The sequence below is a fragment of the Rhinopithecus roxellana genome, chromosome 15 (genome assembly GCF_007565055.1).
Source record: "Rhinopithecus roxellana isolate Shanxi Qingling chromosome 15, ASM756505v1, whole genome shotgun sequence".
Classification (NCBI taxonomy): Eukaryota; Metazoa; Chordata; class Mammalia; order Primates; family Cercopithecidae; genus Rhinopithecus; species Rhinopithecus roxellana.
The window spans coordinates 3,430,846-3,451,743 of record NC_044563.1 but is presented as its reverse complement, the minus strand read 5'-3'; the positions used below and the strand labels follow the sequence as shown (position 1 = coordinate 3,451,743).

General features: G+C 49.6%; 1 protein-coding gene across 2 annotated transcripts in view; it reads right to left on the bottom strand.

Moving 5' to 3' along the window:
- Positions 1–20,898, bottom strand: part of SHANK2 (SH3 and multiple ankyrin repeat domains 2) — a 679,458-nt gene that overhangs the window by 432,696 nt on the left and 225,864 nt on the right. For both annotated transcript variants that reach the window (XM_030918720.1, XM_030918719.1), the window contains one exon: positions 1,447–1,513. In XM_030918720.1, the coding sequence (XP_030774580.1) occupies positions 1,447–1,513 (67 nt within the window). The remainder of the gene's footprint in view (positions 1–1,446; positions 1,514–20,898) is intronic.

The following is a 20,898-nucleotide window of genomic DNA, read 5'->3' as shown; positions in this document are numbered from 1 at the left end:
GGCAGAACCCTGGATCTCAGAGCAATGAAGTGATTTGCCCTGGCTCACAGGAGGGACGTGTGCGTCGGCGTCAGGCGCAGCCTTTGGGAGGCCCCGAGGCTCTGCACAGGTACTGGATGATGCAAGCCGTGCATCTGGCTCTGCATCCTCATGCAGTTCTCCAAGGTGGGGTAGGTACCAGCCGTGGTCGACGCAGGGCACACATGCCACACGGTAAAGCCTCGACAGCCAAACACACAGTTCTGCTTTCCCTGATGCCAAAAATGAGCTGAGGGGCACAGGCAGTAAATGACACCCAGGAGCACCCCCCGGACCCCTCTGATGGGGTGATGCCATCTTCGAAAGCTCACCACTGCCGGTCCAATGGGACTGCTCCCCGCTGCAGGTCCTGTGGAAGCGCGGGGCTGGAGGAAACAGGCCAGTGGGCTCGTCCAGGTTGCAAGACCGGGCCCAGCCAATGGCAGGGCGATGGGAGAGAGGAGGAGCCCCAGAGACCGTCCTCCTGGTTGGCACAAGGGGTACTAAAAAGGGGAACGACCATCAGCACAGCTGAGGAGGAAGTGAAGCGGAGGCAACCGAGGGGAGTCGAGAGGATGCCACTGGCTCTCTCTCCACCCTCATCGGGTTGCCAGCTCTTTGCCTAAATAGAAGTGTGGATGTTACGGCACCTTCCAATAAACACACCTAAATCAGCTGCACATTAATTGGTGTCAGCAATCAAGAGCCGTGCCCTACATCCATTGCTTGATGCTTAGCACATTCTCCCGTTTGATTTCTTTTTTTTTCGGATTTTTAAAAAAGATGTCATATTTTTAGAGCAGTTTTAGGTTCACAGTAAAACCGAGCAGAAGGAATAGAGCTTACCCAGAGAGCCCCTGCCTCTCACGTGCGGTCTCCCCAGTCATCAACCCCCTCCCTGGAGTGGGCCATTTGTTACAACTGAGAGCCTACAGCGTCACTCAAGTCCACAGTTTACATCAGGCCTCACTCTTGGGCTTGTACATTCTACCAGGTTGGACAAATGCGTAACAACATGTATCAATTTTTATCATTAATTGGGAAAACCAGACATGTACATCAGAGAGGGAATCCCAGAGCCAACCCTTAGCATGAACTCCACACTTCCTGTTCCTCTCCCCATTTTACTAAATCAATGATGTTCACACGGAAAGAAACCTTGCAATGGGGACTGTCAGAATAGATTAGAACATCACCCTTCTAGAGAAGCACGTTTCAGACAGCCTAACCTCTAAGGTCTTCCTTAGCCCCATCCCCACCATAAGTTTAAAAAGTTAAGACCAGAGACAGAACATGGGCTAATACTATGTGAAGTTTTGCTAAAAGCAGGCTCTAAACCAATCTTAGGAGCATTTTAAAAAGCTGGTGAGTGACCCCTCACAGCATCTCTAAACCAAACCCCACCAGTCTCTCCACGTGCCTACTCACCGATGTCTGTTTCCTTGTGGTTCTTGATGTATTCTGCCAGCTCAAAGTTGCCTGCTATTATGGCCACCTGCAAAGTGAAAATCACATTAAGTTAAGTGTCACCTGCAGAACAATGATTTCTGCATACACTATTACATCACTGAAGGCCTGACACCAAAAGGAGTCCAATCACAGCTCTTAAAATTGCAGCCACAATATCCATCAACACTCATCCTCTGAACTTGCCAACCACTACACTTGCTTCTCTCAAAGCAGTTGGCTGTTCTATGATGATAAGGTTGTCATTGCTCTACAACCTACATGAGTGGGGGCCTCTGTCCAGAAGGCATGTGGGGCAAATCACCCACACAGCAGCTGAGAATTCAACCAGGCCTGCGTCTGGAAATCTCCCCGTTGACTATGTCTAGTGTTCCCACGGGGCTTGATTAGTTCCAGCTCTCACACCCTGGAGTCCTGTTTATCCGATTAGATGCATGCCAATCTACAGAACTGGAGAGACGGGGAAACCTCAAACAAAGCATTTAAAACTCCTCGGATTTTAGTTCTGTGGGAAAAATTCTACCCACAGATGGATGCACAGCCAGATGGGTGGCACCAAAGCCATCACCTACAGGAAATTGTTCCAACTCAGGCCCTACAGATCTGTTGCCTAAAGATGCATGATCTTTGATATGGGAGAGCAGCCAGGCAGGTAAAGCCAAGTCTCCTAGGACGGCCATGGAGACCTGGAAGGAAGGCCAGAACCAGAGACCACACGGGCAAGGCACACAGTGCCTCAGAAGGAGAGACACTGGGCTCAGGACCAATGCATACAACCCACAAAAGAGCCAGGCATCCAGATGCCAGCCTGCAGAAACACACATACATCTACAATATGCTGATGTCAAGTCATACTGTAAGTGGACCTTATCCAATCAGCTGGGGGCCTTAGGAGCCGAAATCGAGGTTTCCTACAGAAGAAGTTTGTCCTCAAGACTGAGGCATCAACTCCTTCCTGAGTTTCCAGCCTTACCTACTGATTTCAAATTGGCCAACCTCATAATCATGTGAGCCAATTCTTTACAATAAACTATAAAAAAATGCAAACTTTAGCGTCAGGAGTGGGGTGTGGCTGTAACAAATATCTATAACATCTTCCCAACATGGGCTTACTTCATTTGTTTAATTTAAATCAACCTTTCTTTTTGTGTGTATGAGGTGATCTGGTAAGGTAGGGTGGGAGATTTTTGGTTTTGTGTTTTTTTCTTCCTTACTTAGGGCATCTGTAGGCTTCAAAGGACCTTTCGTTTAGGTCATATTCCTCAGATTTCTGTTTTTATTTTGTTTTTCCTAAAGAATATTTTTAAAGCTCAAATTTGTAGAATAAGTTAGGACTTTATTTAGAATTATTGGCTGTTGGCAGCAGCAGTCTATTCTGAAATGTCTCATAATATACATATATACACACACACTTTTTTTTTTTTTTTTTTTAGGCAGGGTCTTGCTCTGTCATCCAGGCTGGAGTGCAGTGGTGTGATCTTGGCTCACTGCAACCTCTGCCTCCCAGGCTCAAGTGATTCTTGTGCCTCAGCCTCCCGAGTATCTGGAATCACAGGCATGTGCCACCATGTCTGGCTAATTAACATATATAATTTTTCCTTTTTTTTTTTTTTTTTTGGTAGAAACAGGGTTTTGCCATGTTGGCCAGGATGGTCTCAAACTCTTGGTCTCAAGTGATTGGCCTGCCTCCCAAAGTGCTGAGATTACAGGCATGAGCCACTGTGCCTGGCCAAATACACACACACACACACACACACATACACATATATATATATATTTTTTTTGAGACGGAGTCTCGCTCTGTCGCCCAGGCTGGAGTGCAGTGGCTGGATCTCAGCTCACTGTAAGCTCCACCTCCCGGGTTCACGCCATTCTCCTGCCTCAGCCTCCCGAGTAGCTGGGACTACAGGTGCCCGCCACCTCGCCCGGCTAGTTTTTTGTATTTTTAGTAGAGACGGGGTTTCACCATGTTAGCCAGGATGGTCTCAATCTCCTGACCTCGTGATCTCGGCCTCCCAAAGTGCTGGGATTACAGGCTTGAAGCCACCGCGCCCGGCCTATATATATTTTTAATAAATATGGTGTTGGTGAAAAAAACCAAATATCTAAAAATATTATGGAATTGCTTTGGAACTGGGTAATGATTACAGGCTGGAAGAGTTTTGAGGTGCTTGCTAGAAATATGAATGTTAGAATGATTCTGCTGAGATATCAGATGGAGATGAAGAACACGTTACTGGAAACTAGAGGAAAAGTGATGCTTGTTCTAAAGTGGCAAAGCACTTGGCTCGACTGTGTTCTAGTATTTTTGTGGAAGGTAGAGCGTGTGAGCGATAAAATCAGATATTTAGCTGGGGAGATTTCTAAGCAAAGTGTCGAAGGAGCAGCTGGATCCTCCTGACTGCTTATAGTAAAATGCAAAAGGAGAGAGATGAATCAAAGAAGAAATTGTAAAGCAAAAAGGAACCAGAGCTTGAAGATTTGGAAGATTCTTAGTCTATCCATATGGCAAAAAATGAAAAAGCCTATCCATATGCAACAAAACAAACACCAAGGGTACGGCTGGAACATCACTTGATAATGTATGAGATTCTAAGAGCAGGAACACTGCCAGTTTGAACAGAAGGGGACGGAGATAAAACAAATGAAAGAAGACTGTCGGACGTTTTGGATTTGACAGAAGAGGGTGATAGAGCTATTTGGTCACAAATGTGTGTCACTCTTCAAGAAAAGGCAAAACAACCCTGAAAGGAATTCAGAGATCATCGGATCCACCCCTTGGTTTCAAGAGTTAGATGCTCTCTGCCCAACGACTTGTGGGCAGGACCACAGGGCAGAGTTGTGGGGTGAGATGGTTCGGCTGTGTCCCCACCCAAATCTCATCTTGAGTCCCCCTAATCCCATGTGTTGAGGCAGGGACCCAGTGGGAGGTAATTGAATCACCGGGGCTGTTTTCCCCATGCTGTGCTCGTGATAGCGAGTGAGTTCTCATGAGATCTGATGGTTTTATAAGTGTCTGGCACTTCCCCTGCTGACACTCATTCTCCTGCCGCCCTGTGAAGAGGTGCCTTATGTCATGACTGTAAGATTCCTGAGGGCTCCCCAGCCATGCGGAACTGTGCATCAATTAAACCTCTTTTCCCCCAGTCTCAGGTATTTCTTCATAGCAGTGGGAGAACAGACTAAGATGTGGGGGAAGCTTCCTGAGTGGTGGTTTCCCTTGGGCATGAAGGTACAAAAGGTGGCTGTAGAGATAGGCATGTCTCCAGGCCACATTCAGAGAGACAGAAGCCGAGGTGCCCTCCTCCCAAAGGGAGACCACCTCTTCCTACAACCCACCTCCAACTCAGCTTTGGGAACTCAACTTAGGCAATGTGGACCCATGCCCTGGCCTGCTCAGGCTGAGCCAGACATTTCCTTCTCCAGGGCCTTGATGGCTGTGCTGGCTCCAGGATGGCCCGAGGCCTCTCTGCCCACAAGGCCCAGGAATCTCTCCCGCATTCCTACAGACCAGCCCTTGCCGAACGCCTGAGGTGAAACGGGCAGACTTGGCAGAGGGATGCTGTCACAGAGGTGGAGGGCATGGGCTCTGGCCCAGGCTGCCTGGGTGTAAATCCAGACTTGTACTATGTGACACTGGGCATTACGTGTAATCCACAAACCTAGGTTTTCTCACCTGTGAAATGAGTTTGGTGTGCGGATTTATTGAGATCTCACAAGTAAAGGTTTACAGCAGTGCCTGGCACGTGGCCAATCAACCCTAAAAACGTTTGCTATGGGCCAGGCGCTGTGGCTCACGTCCGTAACACTAGCACTTCGGGAGGCTGAGGCAGGTGGATCACTAGGTCAAGAGATGGAGACCATCCTGGCCACCCTGGTGAAACTCCATCTCTATTAAAAATGCCAACATTAGCTGGGTGTGGTGGCATGCACCTGTAGTCCCAGCCATTCTGGAAGCTAAGGCAGGAGAATCACTTGAACCTGGGAAGTGGAGACTGCAGTGAGCCAAGATCGTGCCACTGCACTCCAGCTTGGTGACAGAGCAAGACTCAGTCTATTTTTTTTTTTTTTTTTTTTTTTTTGAGACAGAGTCTTGTTCTGTCATCCAGGCTGGAGTGCAGTGGCACGATCTCAGCTCACTGCAAGCTCCGCCACCTCCCGGGTTCACACCATTCTCCTGCCTCAGCCTTCTGAGTAACTGGGACTACAGGCGCCCACCACCACGCCTAGCTAATGTTTTTGTATTTTTAGTAGAGACGGCGTTTCACCGTGTTCGCCAGGACGGTCTCGATCTCTTGACCTCGTGATCTGCCTGCCTCGGCCTCCCAAAGTGCTGGGATTATAGGCGTGAGATACCGTGCCCGGCCAAGACTCGGTCTTAAAAAAAAAAAAAAAGGTTGCCATGGTTAGAACAATGATGACTGACTACATCTTTGAACACTGCAGACTGCTCATTATAAAGGTAACCCACCCCCCAGGTCACCCAGCACCCCACAAAAATGCACAGTCAGATACACACAAGTGCACAGCCACATCTGCACTTGGACGCACACCTAGGACAGCTGCTGAAGTACCACACACGTGGACCATCCCCTAGTGATTCCGGGATTCTCCTTCCAAAGAAAAGCCCTAGGAGCTTAAGCCCAGGCACCTCCCTGCTGGTCTAAAGGACTCAGCTCATAAGGCAAATGAGAACAATGCAAACATTTACTTGTGATAATTGCCTGACTGCTTCTCCCCTTGATGATTTCAAGGCCTAGAAAATCCTCTTGGCAGAAAGCAGCCTCCTGCCTGTCCTCTGGTACTGCCCACCCTATGCTTGGCTTATCACAGGTTCCCAGTAAAAGCCTCGGGGAGAAGGAAGAGGGAACTGGCTCTTATGTGATGTCTCAGCATTGCTCAGTGTTGTCCAGCTGTTGTCAGGTTGCTGGTCTGGGTGACATGAGGAAGACAGAGTATGGGGTCTGTCTCTGTGGCTGCAGGTGTACATAGCAGCGAAAAGAACACTCACAGTAGAGATACAGCCAGGGCTCAGGTGCCACATGCTGCTCTGAGTGAGTTCCCGGGAGCGACCTCTTTTGATCTTAACAGCTCTATGAAGTGGGCACCATTATCTCTACTTGACAGAGGGGGAAACTGAGGCACAGAGCGATTAAGACACTTGCTCCACATCACAGTCAGCACCGAAGCCAAGACATTCACTCAAGCCGTTTGGGTTCAAAATCTTCGTCTAATCACCTTAGCATATAATATGCTGTCATTTTCATGGACTAGGGCATTTTTTAAAAAAGTTATGATATAATCACAGGTCAAACACCTGTGTAAAAACTAGAAGCACAAGAAACAAATGACAAATTATTCTCGAGGGTTATGACAAGCCACACTCAGGCTGGGCACCCACAGGATCTTCTACGGTGAAAAGTGCCCTGCACAGGGGAAGGACAAGTCCTGTAAGAACAGACGCTGCTTTGTCCAGGTTTTTCAGAGCCCTAGAGGCTGGAGGGGAGCCAGTGAAGAAACGAGAACTCAGCTCTCTACAGCTCACCTGTTTTCCCCCCATTCATTCAACTGTCCTCCTCCTCCCTTGTTTCAAACAACATTTCGGGAATACAGACAGATGCCTGCCTGCGGGGTACGACCATAATGCAACCTTGAGGGGGAAATGTTAGAGTTTCAAGAAACCCAGAGGCCGGGCGCGGTGGCTCATGCCTATAATCCCAGCACTTTGGGAGGCCGAGACAGGCGGATCACGAGGTCAGGAGATCGAGACCATCCTGGCTAACATGGTGAAACCCTGTCTCTACTAAAAAATACAAAAAACTAGCGGGCGCCTGTAGTCCCAGCTACTTGGGAGGCTGAGGCAGGAGAATGGCGTGAACCCGGGAGGCGGAGCTTGCAGTGAGCTGAGATCCGGCCACTGCACCCCAGCCTGGGCAACAGAGCGAGACTCCATCTCAAAAAAAAAAAAAAAACAGAAACCCAGCGCAGGAAGGAGCCCCTCACCCCCACGGGATGCAAAGAGACTCCCTGTCGCCTCCCTTCATAAGACATCACCAGCTTTGGAGTACCTGGAGAAGGAGCACCTAGCGGGGGTTACAGCTCAGGCAAAGGTTAGCAGGATGAATGTCAGACGTGGTGAATGTGCCAGCAAGACAGACAAGATGTGTGGAGGGAGGAAGGTCAGAGGTCAGTGCAGAAGGCACTGACTGGCAGGTCATGGGAGGAATCCACACGTGAAGCAAAGGGAACCCTGGCTTCTGCAGCGAGGAGGTGACAAGAAACCATGGCCCTGGAAAGCATCTGGGGACAGACAATACTAGGGAGCCCTGAAAAACAGCAACAGGCAGGATGTCTCCATGGCTGACGCCTGGCTGGCACCCTTGGACAGACAGGAGGCTGGGAGAATTCAGATGATGGGCAGCCAGTTCTGTGCCATGCCACTGGACAGCAGAGCAGCAGGCGGCCACCCGGGCAGTGTCACTGCACCACACTGGGCATTTGTATGAGACGCCTCACTGGCATTCTAAATCATCCTAATTCTCACTTCCGTATCTGCTGGCTGGGAAGGAGGAAGGCCTTTTATGGACATTTAAACAAGAGTTATGTAACACAAAGCAACAGTCTGTGTTTCTCTTCTGTGGATTTCAAAGGAAAGGGAGAGGCGGGGCCTCCAGGGAAGATGCAGAGGGCGTCCTCCCTCGCTGGCCTCTCTCAGCCAAGCGTGGGGCCAAGGTCCCAGTTCCCGCCGCCTCCCCATCTGTCTTCCTCAGAACTGGGCTTTCTTGCTGTGCCCCTGGGGGCTGCCTCTCAGGGGGCTCCCCTTAGCTCTTGCCCCAAGACAGAGTTAGCATCACTTTCTGGAGCCTTTGCTGTGACCTTATGAATGACATCCTGCATTTGAAGTGTGATCTACAGTTCCAGGCAGCATCGATGGCTGAAGTTTTGTGTGATGAGGGCACCACAGGATGAGTTCTTGTGGGAATCACCCCCAGTTGTAAGTCCTCGGTGCCGTAAACTGGGTTTTCCTGGAATGAAGCAATCATATCTGAGATGGGGACCTTTTGCTGGTGCTGGCAAAGCCTCCTGTAAGAGATGGCACTGGGATTAACAAGTAGAGGAAAGCAGATGGACACCTTGCCAGGAGCCCTGGGGGCTCTGCTCTTGGCACTCAGGGCCACAGGGACCCCTAAAGATGCAGGAATGTCAAGAGGGAGCTCACATTTTTTTTTTTCAACAGGAGCCACTTTGCAGGGCGGTGCATCTCGGGAACCAAGCCTAGGAGACAGCATGGCCCCACTCCACTGATCTACCAACTGGGGGAGAAGGGGGAGTCTCCATCTATTCTCCTAACTCAAAAATTGACAACCATCTCCTCCTTAGCACCTCAAATGCTTACATCTCACATTAACTTAGCCGGCCGGGCTCAGTGGCTCATGCCTGTAATCCCAGCACTTTGGGAGGCCGAGGTGAGTGGATCACCTGAGGTCAGGAGTTCAAGACCAGCCTTCCCAACATGATGAATCCCCATCTTTACTAAAAATACAAAAATTAGCTGGGCATGGTGGCTGGCGCCTGTAATCCCAGGTACTCAGGAGGCCGAGGCAGAAGAGTTGCTTGAACCTGGGAGGCAGAGGTTGCAGTGAGTCAAGATTGCACCATTGCACTCCAGGCTGGGAGAGAGAGCAAGACTCTGTGTCAAAATAAAATAAAGTAAAGTAAATAAAATAAAATAAAATAAAATAAAATAAAATAAAACATTATCTTAGCCTCAAGCTTTGAAGCACACCTTCGAAGCCTATAATATGACAATCACAGCCCACTAGGACTTAGGATCATAGAAAGACCGGGAACTCGATCCATCACACTCGTCATTGGCAAGTGTCACTGGGAAAGACAGTACAGGTGCCCAGGGCTTGTCCAGGAGGGGCTGGGGTCCCAGGGCTCGAGGTGGGTCCAGACCCCTGCCACACACTCTGTGCATGACCACCAGCTGGAAGCCCCGACTCCTGGAGCCTTGTTGTCTCTTTTGCCACCTGCATTGCAACACTGCAGAGACTTCCTCTCCCTTCTCTTCTTAAGCCACCGTCCAGCTTTGGAGTACCAGGAGAAGGTGCTGTGGGCCAGATGCAAAGCCCTGCAGAACCAGTGAAAATGCCACCTGAACATCTTCCTAGAGCCCTGAGCTCTGTTGAGCCCCAAACCCTCCTTCTCCCCAAAATGCAGCACTTTGATGCTGTGTAAGCAGGTTAAGTCCATTCCAGGAGCAGCACCCCAAATTCCCAGCAGAGACCCTCATATCTGGTGCTTCCTTCACTTCCCTAATCTGTAGTAAATTAGGCAGCCCCTGCTATCCACCCAGTCCTTGCACCCACCCCATCAAGGACACCTGTAGATTTCATGGGGGCACCTGTTCCTTGCTTGGTATTGCCTGCCCCACAAACTCAGACACGAACCACTCGAGCAATAAGTGGTGAGAAGGATCAGACCACCACACGGTGGGTGCCTGGAAATTATCTGAGTCTCGTGCCAAAGGACGGTGCTTGGTGCACACAGGGCCCGAGCGTGTTCAGGAGGTGCAGGCAGGCTGGGGGCTGGCGAACACAGCAGGTGAAGCTACCTGCTCAGGTCCCGCAGGTGGTGTGGACTGCAATCCCATGCCTCACCTAAAAAGCTGCACTCTCAGCCTCTGAGGAACTTAAAGACCAAAGCGGGTGACAAAGCTTGGCTCTGTGTCCCCACCCAAATCTCATCTCGTAGCTCCCATAATTCCCACGTGTTGTGGGAGGGACCTCTTGGGAGATGACGGAATCATGGGGGCGGGTCTCTCACATGCTGTTCTTGTGATAGTGAGTAAGTCTCACAAGATCTGATTTTTTTCTTTTTTTTAAGTGGAGTCTAACTTTGTCACCCAGGCTTGAGTGCAATGGTGTGATCTCGGCTCACTGCAACCTCCACCTCCCAGGTTCACCACCTGCCTCAGCCTCCTAAGTAGCTGGGATTACAGGCACCCACCACCACACCTGGCTAATTTCTCTACTTTTTTTTTTTTTTTTTTTTTTTGAGACGGAGTCTTGCTCTGTGGCCCGTACTGGAGTGCAGTGGCCAGATCTCAGCTCACTGCAAGCTCCGCCTCCTGGGTTCACGCCATTCTCCTGCTTCAGCCTCCCGAGTAGCTGGGACTACAGGCGCCCGCCACCTCACCTGGCTAGTTTTTTGTATTTTTTAGTAGAGACGGGGTTTCACCATGTTAGCCAGGATGGTCTGGATCTCCTGACCTCGTGATCCTCCCACCTCGGCCTCCCAAAGTGCTGGGATTACAGGCTTGAGCCACCACGCCTGACCTTCTCTACTTTTAAGAGATGGGGTTTCACCATGTTGGGCAGGCTGGTCTCGAACTCCTGACCTCAAGTAATCCGCCCACATCAGCCTCCCAAAGTGCTGGGAGTACAGGCATGAGCCATCGTGCCCAGTCAATCTGATGGTTTTAAAAAGGGGAGTTTCTCCGCACAAGCTCCCCTTGCCTACTGCCATCCATGTAAGATGTGACTTGCTCCTCCTTGCCTTCCACCATGATTGTGAGGCCTCTCCAGCCATGTAGAACTGTAAGTCCATTAAACCTTTTTCTTCCCAGTCTCAAGTATGTCTTTATCAGCAGCGTGAAAGTGGACTAATACAGTGGGGAAATGTGAGGAACAGCCTGGGTACTCTTAGGCATGGCATGGTCTCAGGATGGTGGAAGGTGGAGTGGGATGATGCCAGGAGCAAGGACAGCCCCACAGGGACTCGGGACTTGCACTGGCTTGGTGGCGGGAAATGAGCCAGCCAGACAGGCAGGCGAGGAGGACCTGGGGCTGTCTGGTTTCTCCGAGGATCTGAATTCCACTGCTCCCATTATATCAGGCAATTCCTTTCAAAACAGCTCCCTAGATGGCTCCAGCATTGTGTGGAAAATACCTTTCCTGGGCTTAAGCCACCCACCCTTCACTGAACACCACAAAGTGCCACATCCTATACCAGCTAGCACTGAACTTGGCCTGCTGTGACGCTCTTCCTGCTTCGTGTAAGCCTGCATTCTGAATGACAAAATGATTCTCCCTGAGCCCAGGGGCCGTGCGGATTTCTGCCATGGTCTGGATATTTGAGGCCCCCTCTGAATTCATGTGTTGAAATGGAAACCCCAGTGTGAGGGTGTTAGGAGCTGGCAACTTTGGGAGGTGATAAGGTGATGAAGGTGGAGTCGTCATAAATGAGATTAGTGCCCTTGGAAAAGAGGCCCCAGAGAGAGTCTCGCCCCTTCCACCATGTGAGGACACAGCAAGAAGACCGCTGTCCAGGAAGCAGACCCTCATCAGACAGCCCATCTGCTGGCCCTTGATCTTGAACTCACAGCCTCTGAAGCTATAACAGATCCATGCCTATTGTTTATAAGCCACCCAGTTTATTTATTTATTTTGAGACAGAGTTTCGCTCTTGTCGCCCAGGCTTGAGTGCTGTGGCACGATCTCCTGTCACTGCAGCGTCCACCTCCTGGGTTCAAGCGATTCTCCTGCCTCAGCCTCCTGTGTAGCTGGGATTACAGGTGCATGCCACCATGCCTTGCTAATTTTTTGTAGTTTTAGCAGAGAGACTGGGGTTTCACCATGCTGGCTAGGCTGATCTCAAGCTCCTGACCTCAAGTAATCTGCCAGCCTCGGCCTCCCAAAGTGCTGGGATTACAGGATTGAGTCACTACACTCAGCTCAGTTTATGGTATTTTGTGATGGCAGCTTGAACAGACTAAGACAGTGTCCAGCCTGTTGCACCTGTCACGCAGGCCAGCCCCGGGCTCTGATAAGGTGCCACAAAGCTCTGCCTTCCTGCTCGGGTCTGGGACATGGGCAATGCATGGGAATGATCTTCACAGTGGTGAGGATGCCACGGAACGGGACTGTCACCTTTGAGAGTGGCTCTCAGGTGGCCAGGGCCCTGGAGAGGCTGTGGCCTTACTACGGTACCCACAATGCGACCTGTTCTCTGACACCAAGAGGCAGAGCCCGGGCGAGGGTGGAGGCCACCTCTCTCCTCATCACTCACTCAACAAGCTCCTGGGATCCGCAGCCAGAACTCGGAAGAAAGCCACTCCGCTGCCCCAGCGAAGCCTCCTTCTCTTGCCAAAACGAAATGTGCCTCCCGACCCAGAGAGCTATTTAGAGGCGGCTCTGTGATCCTGACACCTCCTCACTGTAACCGGAAAATGGCTCCTCAGAAAGGCACAAGGGAAACCGAGGGCTTGGGATGTCCCTGTCTTTGTTTCCTTCTAGATGACCAGGCTTCATCTATTTCAGACTCTTGTGGCAACTCAGGAAGCCACTGATGCCCAAAGACCCCAGGGCCTGTTAAGGATGTTTTAATTACGAGCATCCTCCAAACACGGCAGGGAGGGCACCTGGGCTCCTGGCTCACCAAGGTCAGGGGTCGCCGAGCTCCCCTGCAAACTCCAAGGGAGTCTCTGCCCATCTCCAGGCTAAAGCCCAGAGTCTGGAGAGGCAGTTGAGGCCTCTGTGGTTCCAGAACAGCTCCCTAGGGCTTTGTTAAAACCCCATACGGGGCCAGGGCCTTTGCAAATTGATCTGTATTATCCAGAAGCCCCTGGTTGCTCCAGGACCTTATACCTACCTTGACAGGGCTGACCAGATAGAGGCGAGACTGATGCAAGCAACGTCCACACCTCCTGAAGTGCTGGCTCAGGGGCACTGTGGGCCAGGCCCCCAGCCAGAGGAAGCAGCTGAGGACTGGGAAGCTGTTGTAGGAGTAGTTCCATGCCGGGTGACCCAGTGAGCCTCCCAGGTTAGAGGAGGACCCTGAGCATTTGAGCAAGACTTGCCTAGGTCTCTGCTGGTATCTCCAGAGGCTGGGGAGGAAACAGCCCCTCAGTCCCACAGAAGGTGGAGCAGGTCCAGCCCCCAGCGGAGTGAAGGGGACCCCCGGGCTGTAGCCAGACTTCACTCAGGCAGCACCATGCAGTGGTCAGGGCCACAGGCTTGGACACTGGACAGCCCCAGAGGGAGCTTTCTAGCACCGATACCACAGACAACCTCCCCGCCGTCAGGCTCCATAAACTGGGGATAATAATTCAAGTATGATTCGTCTATGACTATCATGAGAATTAAAATAGTTAATTGGCAAATAATAATTGGCAAATGACTTAAAACAGCACCATTCAGTATCACCAAATTGAATGCAGAGATCCATATATTAAGGAGATGATATCATTGCTAGGGGGGTTTACTTCAGAAATAAGAAAATCGACGAATGTAATTCATCGCATTAGCAGATAAGCAGGGGAAATCTACATAATCATCTTTGACAGTCGCAGGATCGGATTTTGGATAAATATTTTATCAAAACACATTGGATACGACAACATAGATTCATGATAAAACTTAATAGACTGGGCCAGGCATGGAGGCTCATGTCTGTAATCCCAACAATTTGGTAGGTGAAGGAAGGCGGATCACTTGAGGTCAGGAATTCGAGACCAGTCTGGCCAACATAGTAAAACCTCATCTCCACTAAAAATACAAAAACTAGCCAGGCATGGTGGCATGAGCCTGTAATCCCAGCTACTCAGGAGGCTGAGGCAGGAGAATCTCTTGAACCTGGGAAGTGGAGGTTGCAGTGATCCGGGATCGCGCCATTGCACTCTGCACTCCAGCCTGGGCGACAGAGTGAGACTCCATCTCAAAAAAAAACAAAAACAAAAACAATAACAAAAAAAAACAAAGGCCAGGCGCAGTGGCTCATGCCCGTAATCCCGGCACTTTGGGAGGCCGAGGCAGGCAGATCACAAGGTCAGGAGGTCGAGACCATCCTGGCTAACACAGTGAAACCCCATCTCTAGTAAAAGTACAAAAAAATTAGCCAGGCGTGGTGGCGGGCGCCTGCAGTCCCAGCTACTCAGGAGGGTGAGACAGGAGAACAGGATGAACCTAGGAGGCGGAGCTTGCAGTGAGCAGAGATCGCGCCACTGCACTCCAGCCTGGCTGACACAGCAAGACTCTGTCTCACAAACAAATAAGATTAAAAAAAAAAATCTTAATAGACTGGGAAGAAAAGTGAACTTTGCCTGCGAGTGCAGCAGTGAAACAGATTGTGCCTGAGAGAACACCCTAAAACTAAGGGCCGCATGGGTCTGAGGACTGCTGCTCTGGACTCCCTTACATGACTGCGTTTAAGTGGAGGGTCAGCCTGGCTGGCAGGTGCGGGATGGCCTCACATGGGCCTCGTGGTTGGCTGGAACACATCTGTTTTCTTCCATGCATCCTCCCATCCCCCAGCAGACCAGGCTGGCTTCCTTACGCAGTGTCCTCAGGACAATGCTCCACGTAGATAGCAGGTCATACTGCCAAGGAGGGAAACAGACTCTGCCTATGCATGGGAGTGGCTGCACTTTTTTCCTGCCACAGCTCCAATCTGCAATCGTGCCATGACTGCAGCTCCAATCTGCAATCGTGCCATGACTGCAGCTCAGACACGGTCATGGGGATCCGCGGGTGTTCTGGGTGACCTTCTGGTTGACCTTGTCCTTTTGGTCCTGGGATCGAGCAGAAGCTCTGAAGGCTGCACAGCAATCTGGGATTTGGACCAGGCCTCCAGAGCTGCACTGATATTGGCAAGTTACCGCCCAAGGATGCTGGGCTTCAGCACCAAGGTGACTCTCATTACAAGAGAAATGCTGAACCAGGGGTTGGCATGGGGGGATCATGTATGAGAGGAAAACCACTTTCAGCATTTGGAATTTTCTGACCTCATCAATATCAAAGTCAAACCACGACCCAACGGATCTACCTCCATTTAGTCGTTCAGCTTCCAGCCAAGATGTTGAAATGTCAGCAGGGGGGAAAAACCAGCCACCTCCTTGGAGGAGGCCACCTCCCCTCACCCCTCTTAGGGTAGAAGAGACCTTCCGGGCAGTATTATCTGTCCTGTGAAATACGTATGGCAGTCAAGGGAATAAAAACCTCGAAAAACATCAGCGTGAAAGTTTAACAAACACACGAAAGAATGGGAAATAATTATTTCATGTGGACCGAATGCAACCTCCCTCTCCCAGAAGGATTTGCCAATAAGATGTAAATTTTTCCTTTGAAATAGTGATGGCATTGAAGGACATCATTTGCTCCCAGAAATCTTGACAGAAAAGCAACAGTTCTTTGATGTTTGCAGAGGAATGGTTTTCAGGAGAGTGGCTCTGGTGGGACTCTGAGGCTAGAAAGCCGTGAGCCCATAGGGCAGTTAGATTTTTCTACTTGGCCTCCAGGAACCCTAGACTCACGGCACAGAATGAGGGAGGCTGAGTCTGCTGTGAGAAGAGGAGATTTCTGGGGATTACCGATGTTGCTAGGCTGGCTTTCCCGTGCTATAATGATGAAGAGAGTGATCAAGCTGATCTTAATGGTAACTACCCATGTTTACCCAACACGACATGCAGCCCAGCATCTAAATACAGTCTCTGAATTCCACCCTCATGGCATGCCTTGAGGAAGTAGAGCTGTCGTGATCCTTGTTCTGCAGATCAGAAAACAGGCTTTGAGAGCTCAAGCGAGTGAGATTTCTTCACTGCGTAAAGAAGGTCCTGTCCATTCAATTCCAAAGCCTAGGGGAAGGCGGGCGTTACACACACAGCCTCATGTGGCTCCAACTACAGAAGTTCTCTTGTGCAACAGCCAGGCACAGCCTCCCTGCTTAAAAAAGGCAAGAGGGAGATTAGCAATGAGATTTGGTTCTGAAGCAAAAATTGAACACCATTTTCTACAGGACAGTAACCAAAGAAAGAAATCACGGCTGACAGCGGGGTACACTTGTGTATGAGTTCGATCAGGCTGCCATCACTAAGCACCACAGACCGGGCAGCTTAAGCCACAGACACTCCTCACTTCACTGTCCTGGAGGTTGGAGTCTGAGATCAGGGCATCGCAGGGCTGGGTCCTCTTGAGGCCTCTCTCCTTGGCTTGCTTTGGGCCGCCTTCTCTCTGTGTCCTCACACTACGGCCCCTCTCTGTGTGTCTGTGTCCTCATCTTCTCTTCTTATACGGACACTGGTCATATCAGATTAGGGCCCAGTCTAGTGACCTCAATTTAACTTAATTATCTCTTCAAAGTCCCATCTCCAACTACAGTCACATTCAGAGGTGCTGAGGCTTAGGGCTTCAACATAGGAATGCAGGGGGACACCATTCCACCCCGAACAACTTGCTTAGCACAAGAGTATGCAGAATCTCTTTGCCTTCCTCAGGGACGCCTAGGGTCCCCAGCAAACACCCAGGTCAGAGGTGTCTGGGACCTGCACAAGGCTGGAGAATCTCTCCCCTTACGTGGTCTGTTTTCAGGGAGCAGAGGGTAGGAAGAGGCTATTGCACATTCAGTTGTCACAGATGAACACGCAGGAGCAGAAGCAATCACTGCCTTTCCCACCCCCATGATTCAGTTATGAAAAGTGTCACACGCACCGAAAAACTTGAAAGAATAGTCTGGCTGTGGTGGCTCAAACCTGTAATCCCAGCACTCTGGGAAGCTGAGGCGGACAGATAACTTGAGGTCAGGAGTTCAAGATCAGCCTGGCCAAAGTGGCAAAATGGCATCTCTACTAAAAATACAAAATTAGCCGGGCATGGGGGTGGACACCTGTAATCCCAGCCTCTTGGGAGGCCGAGGAAGCAGAATCACCTGAACCCAGGACGCAGAGGTTGCAGTGAGCCAAGACTGCACAACTGCACTCCAGCCTGGGCAACAGAGCAAGACTCCATCTCAAAAAAAAAAAAAAAAAGTTGAAAGAATAGAGCAATGAAAATCAATACACTGCCAAACTGGATTACACAACTGTTTACATGTCGCTTGGTGTGGTGTGTGTGTGTGTGTGTGTGTGTGTGTGTGCGCGCGCTGGGGGGCACATGTGCACATAATTCGATTTTTGCTAAGCCATGATGATGCATCCCTCTCTAAACACCTCAGCATTTGCAGAAACAAAGGGGGTGCTCCCATATGTCATGTCACATGCAGAAGATTGGCATTCACCCCCAGAATTCCAAAACCACTCCACACGCACGGCTCTCCACAGGCCTCTTTCCCCCAATTGTCTGTACTGTTTTAATTCGGCTAAAAGTACACGCCATGAAACACACAGGCCTTAAGCACAGAGTGGAAAAAGGTTTTGTTGTTGTTGTTTTATTTTATTTTTGAGATGGCGTCTTGCTCTATTGCCCTGGCTTGAACCCGGGAGGTGGAGGTTGCAGTGAGCCAAGATCCCACCATTGCACTCCAGCCTGGGCAACAGAGAGACTCCGTCTCAAAACAAAAACAAAAATAAAAACACTGCCTTCTTCTCAGAGCGGGGGTCACCATTTCAAGCCCCAGTTACTCCACAGTCTCACAGACAACATGAGGCACTGTCCATCTTCTTAATTTTGGCTAATTGTGTGTGTGAAGTAGGTGGTTTTAAACTTTATTTGCCCCCAACTTCTTTTTTTTTTTTTTTTTTTTTGAGATGGAGTCTCACTCTGTCGCCCAGGCTGGAGTGCAGTGGTTGGATCTCAGCTCACTGCAAGCTCCGCCTCCCGGGTTTACGCCAATTCTCCTACCTCAGCCTCCCAAGTAGCTGGGACTACAAGCGCCCGCCACCTCGCCCGGCTAGTTTTTTGTATTTTTTAGCAGAGACGGGGTTTCACCGTGTTAGCCAGGATGGTCTCGATCTCCTGACCTCGTGATCCACCCGTCTCGGCCTCCCAAAGTGTTGGGATTACAGGCTTGAGCCACCACGCCCGGCCCAACTTCTCCTTTTCTGCAACCTCACATTACTATCATTAGAATAAAATTAATTATCTGTTTACCCAGAGGGTGGAAAAATGCAATGATTCTATAGGACTCAGGCCAAGAACTGGAGACACCAGCCTCACAGAAGTCGTGAGTGCGTCTGCAGCTTCTACGGGCCAGGGAGCAAGACTCACGGCTGCTGTTGTTTGCTCAGGAACATCATCTCCTATCCCAAAATGACAAGACTGAGAATAGCGGTAGAAGTGGTCAGTGGCTGGGTGTGGTGCTTCACACCTGTAATCCCAGCACTTTGGGAGGCAGAAGTGGGAGGATCACCTGAGGTCAGGAGTTTGAGACCAGCCTGGCCAACATGGTGAAATCCCATCTCTACTAAAAATACTAAAAATCAGCTGGGCGTGGTGGCAGGCGCCTGTAATCCCAGCTACTTGGGAGGCTGAGGCAGAAGAATGGCTTGAACCTGGGAGGCGGAGGTTGCAGAGAGCTGAGATTGCACCACTGCACTCCAGCCTGGGTAACAGAGTGAAACTCTGTCCAAAAAAAAAAAAAAAAGAAGAAGAAAGAAAGAAGGAAGGAAGGAAGGAAGGAAAGGAAGAGTCAGTTATGAAGGTGGTGGTGACACCAGGTGACCTTATGCACGCAGAAAATCATTCAATGATGTGAAGGAAGTTTAACAAATTATATAAGCTAAAATCATGCTTATGGGGTATCAACTACATTTTTAAAAAATGGACTAGTTGGGTGTTGATACGGTTTGGCTGTGTTCCCATCCAAATCTCCACTTGAATGGTATCTCCCAGAATTCCCACGTGTTGTGGGAGGGACCCGGGGGGAGGTAATTGAACCATGGGGGCGGGTCTTTCCCGTGCTATTCTCGTGATAGTGAATAAGTCTCATGAGATCTGACAGGTTTATCAGGGGTTTCTGCTTTTGCTTCTTCCTCATTTTTTCTCTTACTGTCACCATGTGACAGAAGTGCCGTTGGCCTCCCGCCATGATTCTGAGGCCTCCCCAGCCGTGCGGAACTGTAAGTCCACATGCTAAACCACGACGACACATCGTGCATCACGATGATGTATCTCTAAACACCTCAGCATTTGCAGAAACGAATGGGGTGCTCCTGCAAGTAACGTCAAACTCAGAAGATGGGCATTCACCCCCAGACTTCCTCTAAAACCACTTAAGCCTCTTTTTGTTCCCAGTTTCGCGTATGTCCATCAACAGTGTGAAAATGAACTAATACAGGTGTTTATACGGGGTTTTATTTGGTCAGCTTCTACAGAAACCCAAATTAACAATTTCATTAAAATCACTGTCATGTGTCACACTGGGGAACAATTTCTGAGACAGAAACAAAATTTGACCACAAAAAGATCATCCGGGAAAACGGTCTTCTTTCCTTCAGTTCTCTGGACTTATCAATATCTAGTCTCAGGGAACTGAATTACAGATTCTAAGCCAGTTCCTCATTCATTTCCTCCCCCCCACTACTTTTCCAGCAAAGAAAAGGAAATTAAAAAACAACCACAAAAAATCTCTACCCTCCCATCCTCTCACAACCTCCTGGTATGTTTATAAATACATTCAGGTTAGGTCATGTCCTTTAGAAAAAAAAAGGCATTCAATTTATAATTAATCCCAGTGAGAAAGAAGAAACTTATTACATAAAGAAATTTGTTTTCCTACTCTTCCCTCATTTATCCTAAATGAGGGACGCTATGATGACAACATGGACCCTTCAGGGACCGTATGGAATACTCGGGGGGCTCTATGTGCTAAAGGGGATGGGAGGTATGAGAATCAAATTCAACACATTTAAATAACATAAAATTGCATTTCAATTCCTCCAGGAATAAAAAAAAAAATCAAAAGGCATTTACTGTATTAGGAAAAACCTGGGGATCATGATTAAGTTCCTTGTAACTGGCAGGTAAAAGTTGAGGAGAAAGAAGCAAACACAGAAGGAGAAGGGAGGGAGAACAAGAGGGAAAGGAACAGCAAAGAACTAGGGATGGTTTTCCTCAACGTTGTTTTTAAGATCCTTGCAAATAATTTAAAAACCACTAAAAATAAAAGCCAAGGCCTCAGAGTTCCCACTTTGGGATCTGGGGGCTAAAAGAGAAGATTCTGAGTTTAGACGTTGGCTCTAAACCCTGCCCCAGACTTCATGCGGAAACATACCCTAAAAAGGCATCCTCTCCAGAGACAAGGAGCAGCAGGCATTAGGACCCTACATGGTGCCACTGCTGGCCAGCCCGGCTCTCTGTGCTTCTGGTTCAATCAGAGCTGGTCTCTTCATCTCCATTTGGAAAACAGCACTCACGTTTAACCACACAATCATCTCATTGTTCAGGTAATGCTGCCACACTCCATTAGGGAGAGCAGCTGGCATCAGGGTGTTCTCGTCAGAGCAGTGCTGTGAGTGTTTATTGCTTTTCAATTAATCCACTTTCGGATTTAGCGTATTTACACTGGGGTGGCAAGCAGAGAACAGGGTGGCGGTGGGGAATTTCTGTAAGGAGTTGTCCGGCCCTCAGAGCAGGTGCAGGCCTCCGTCCACCCACCCTGCCTCTGCAGCTTCTTGTTTCAGGGCCCTTAGAAGGCACA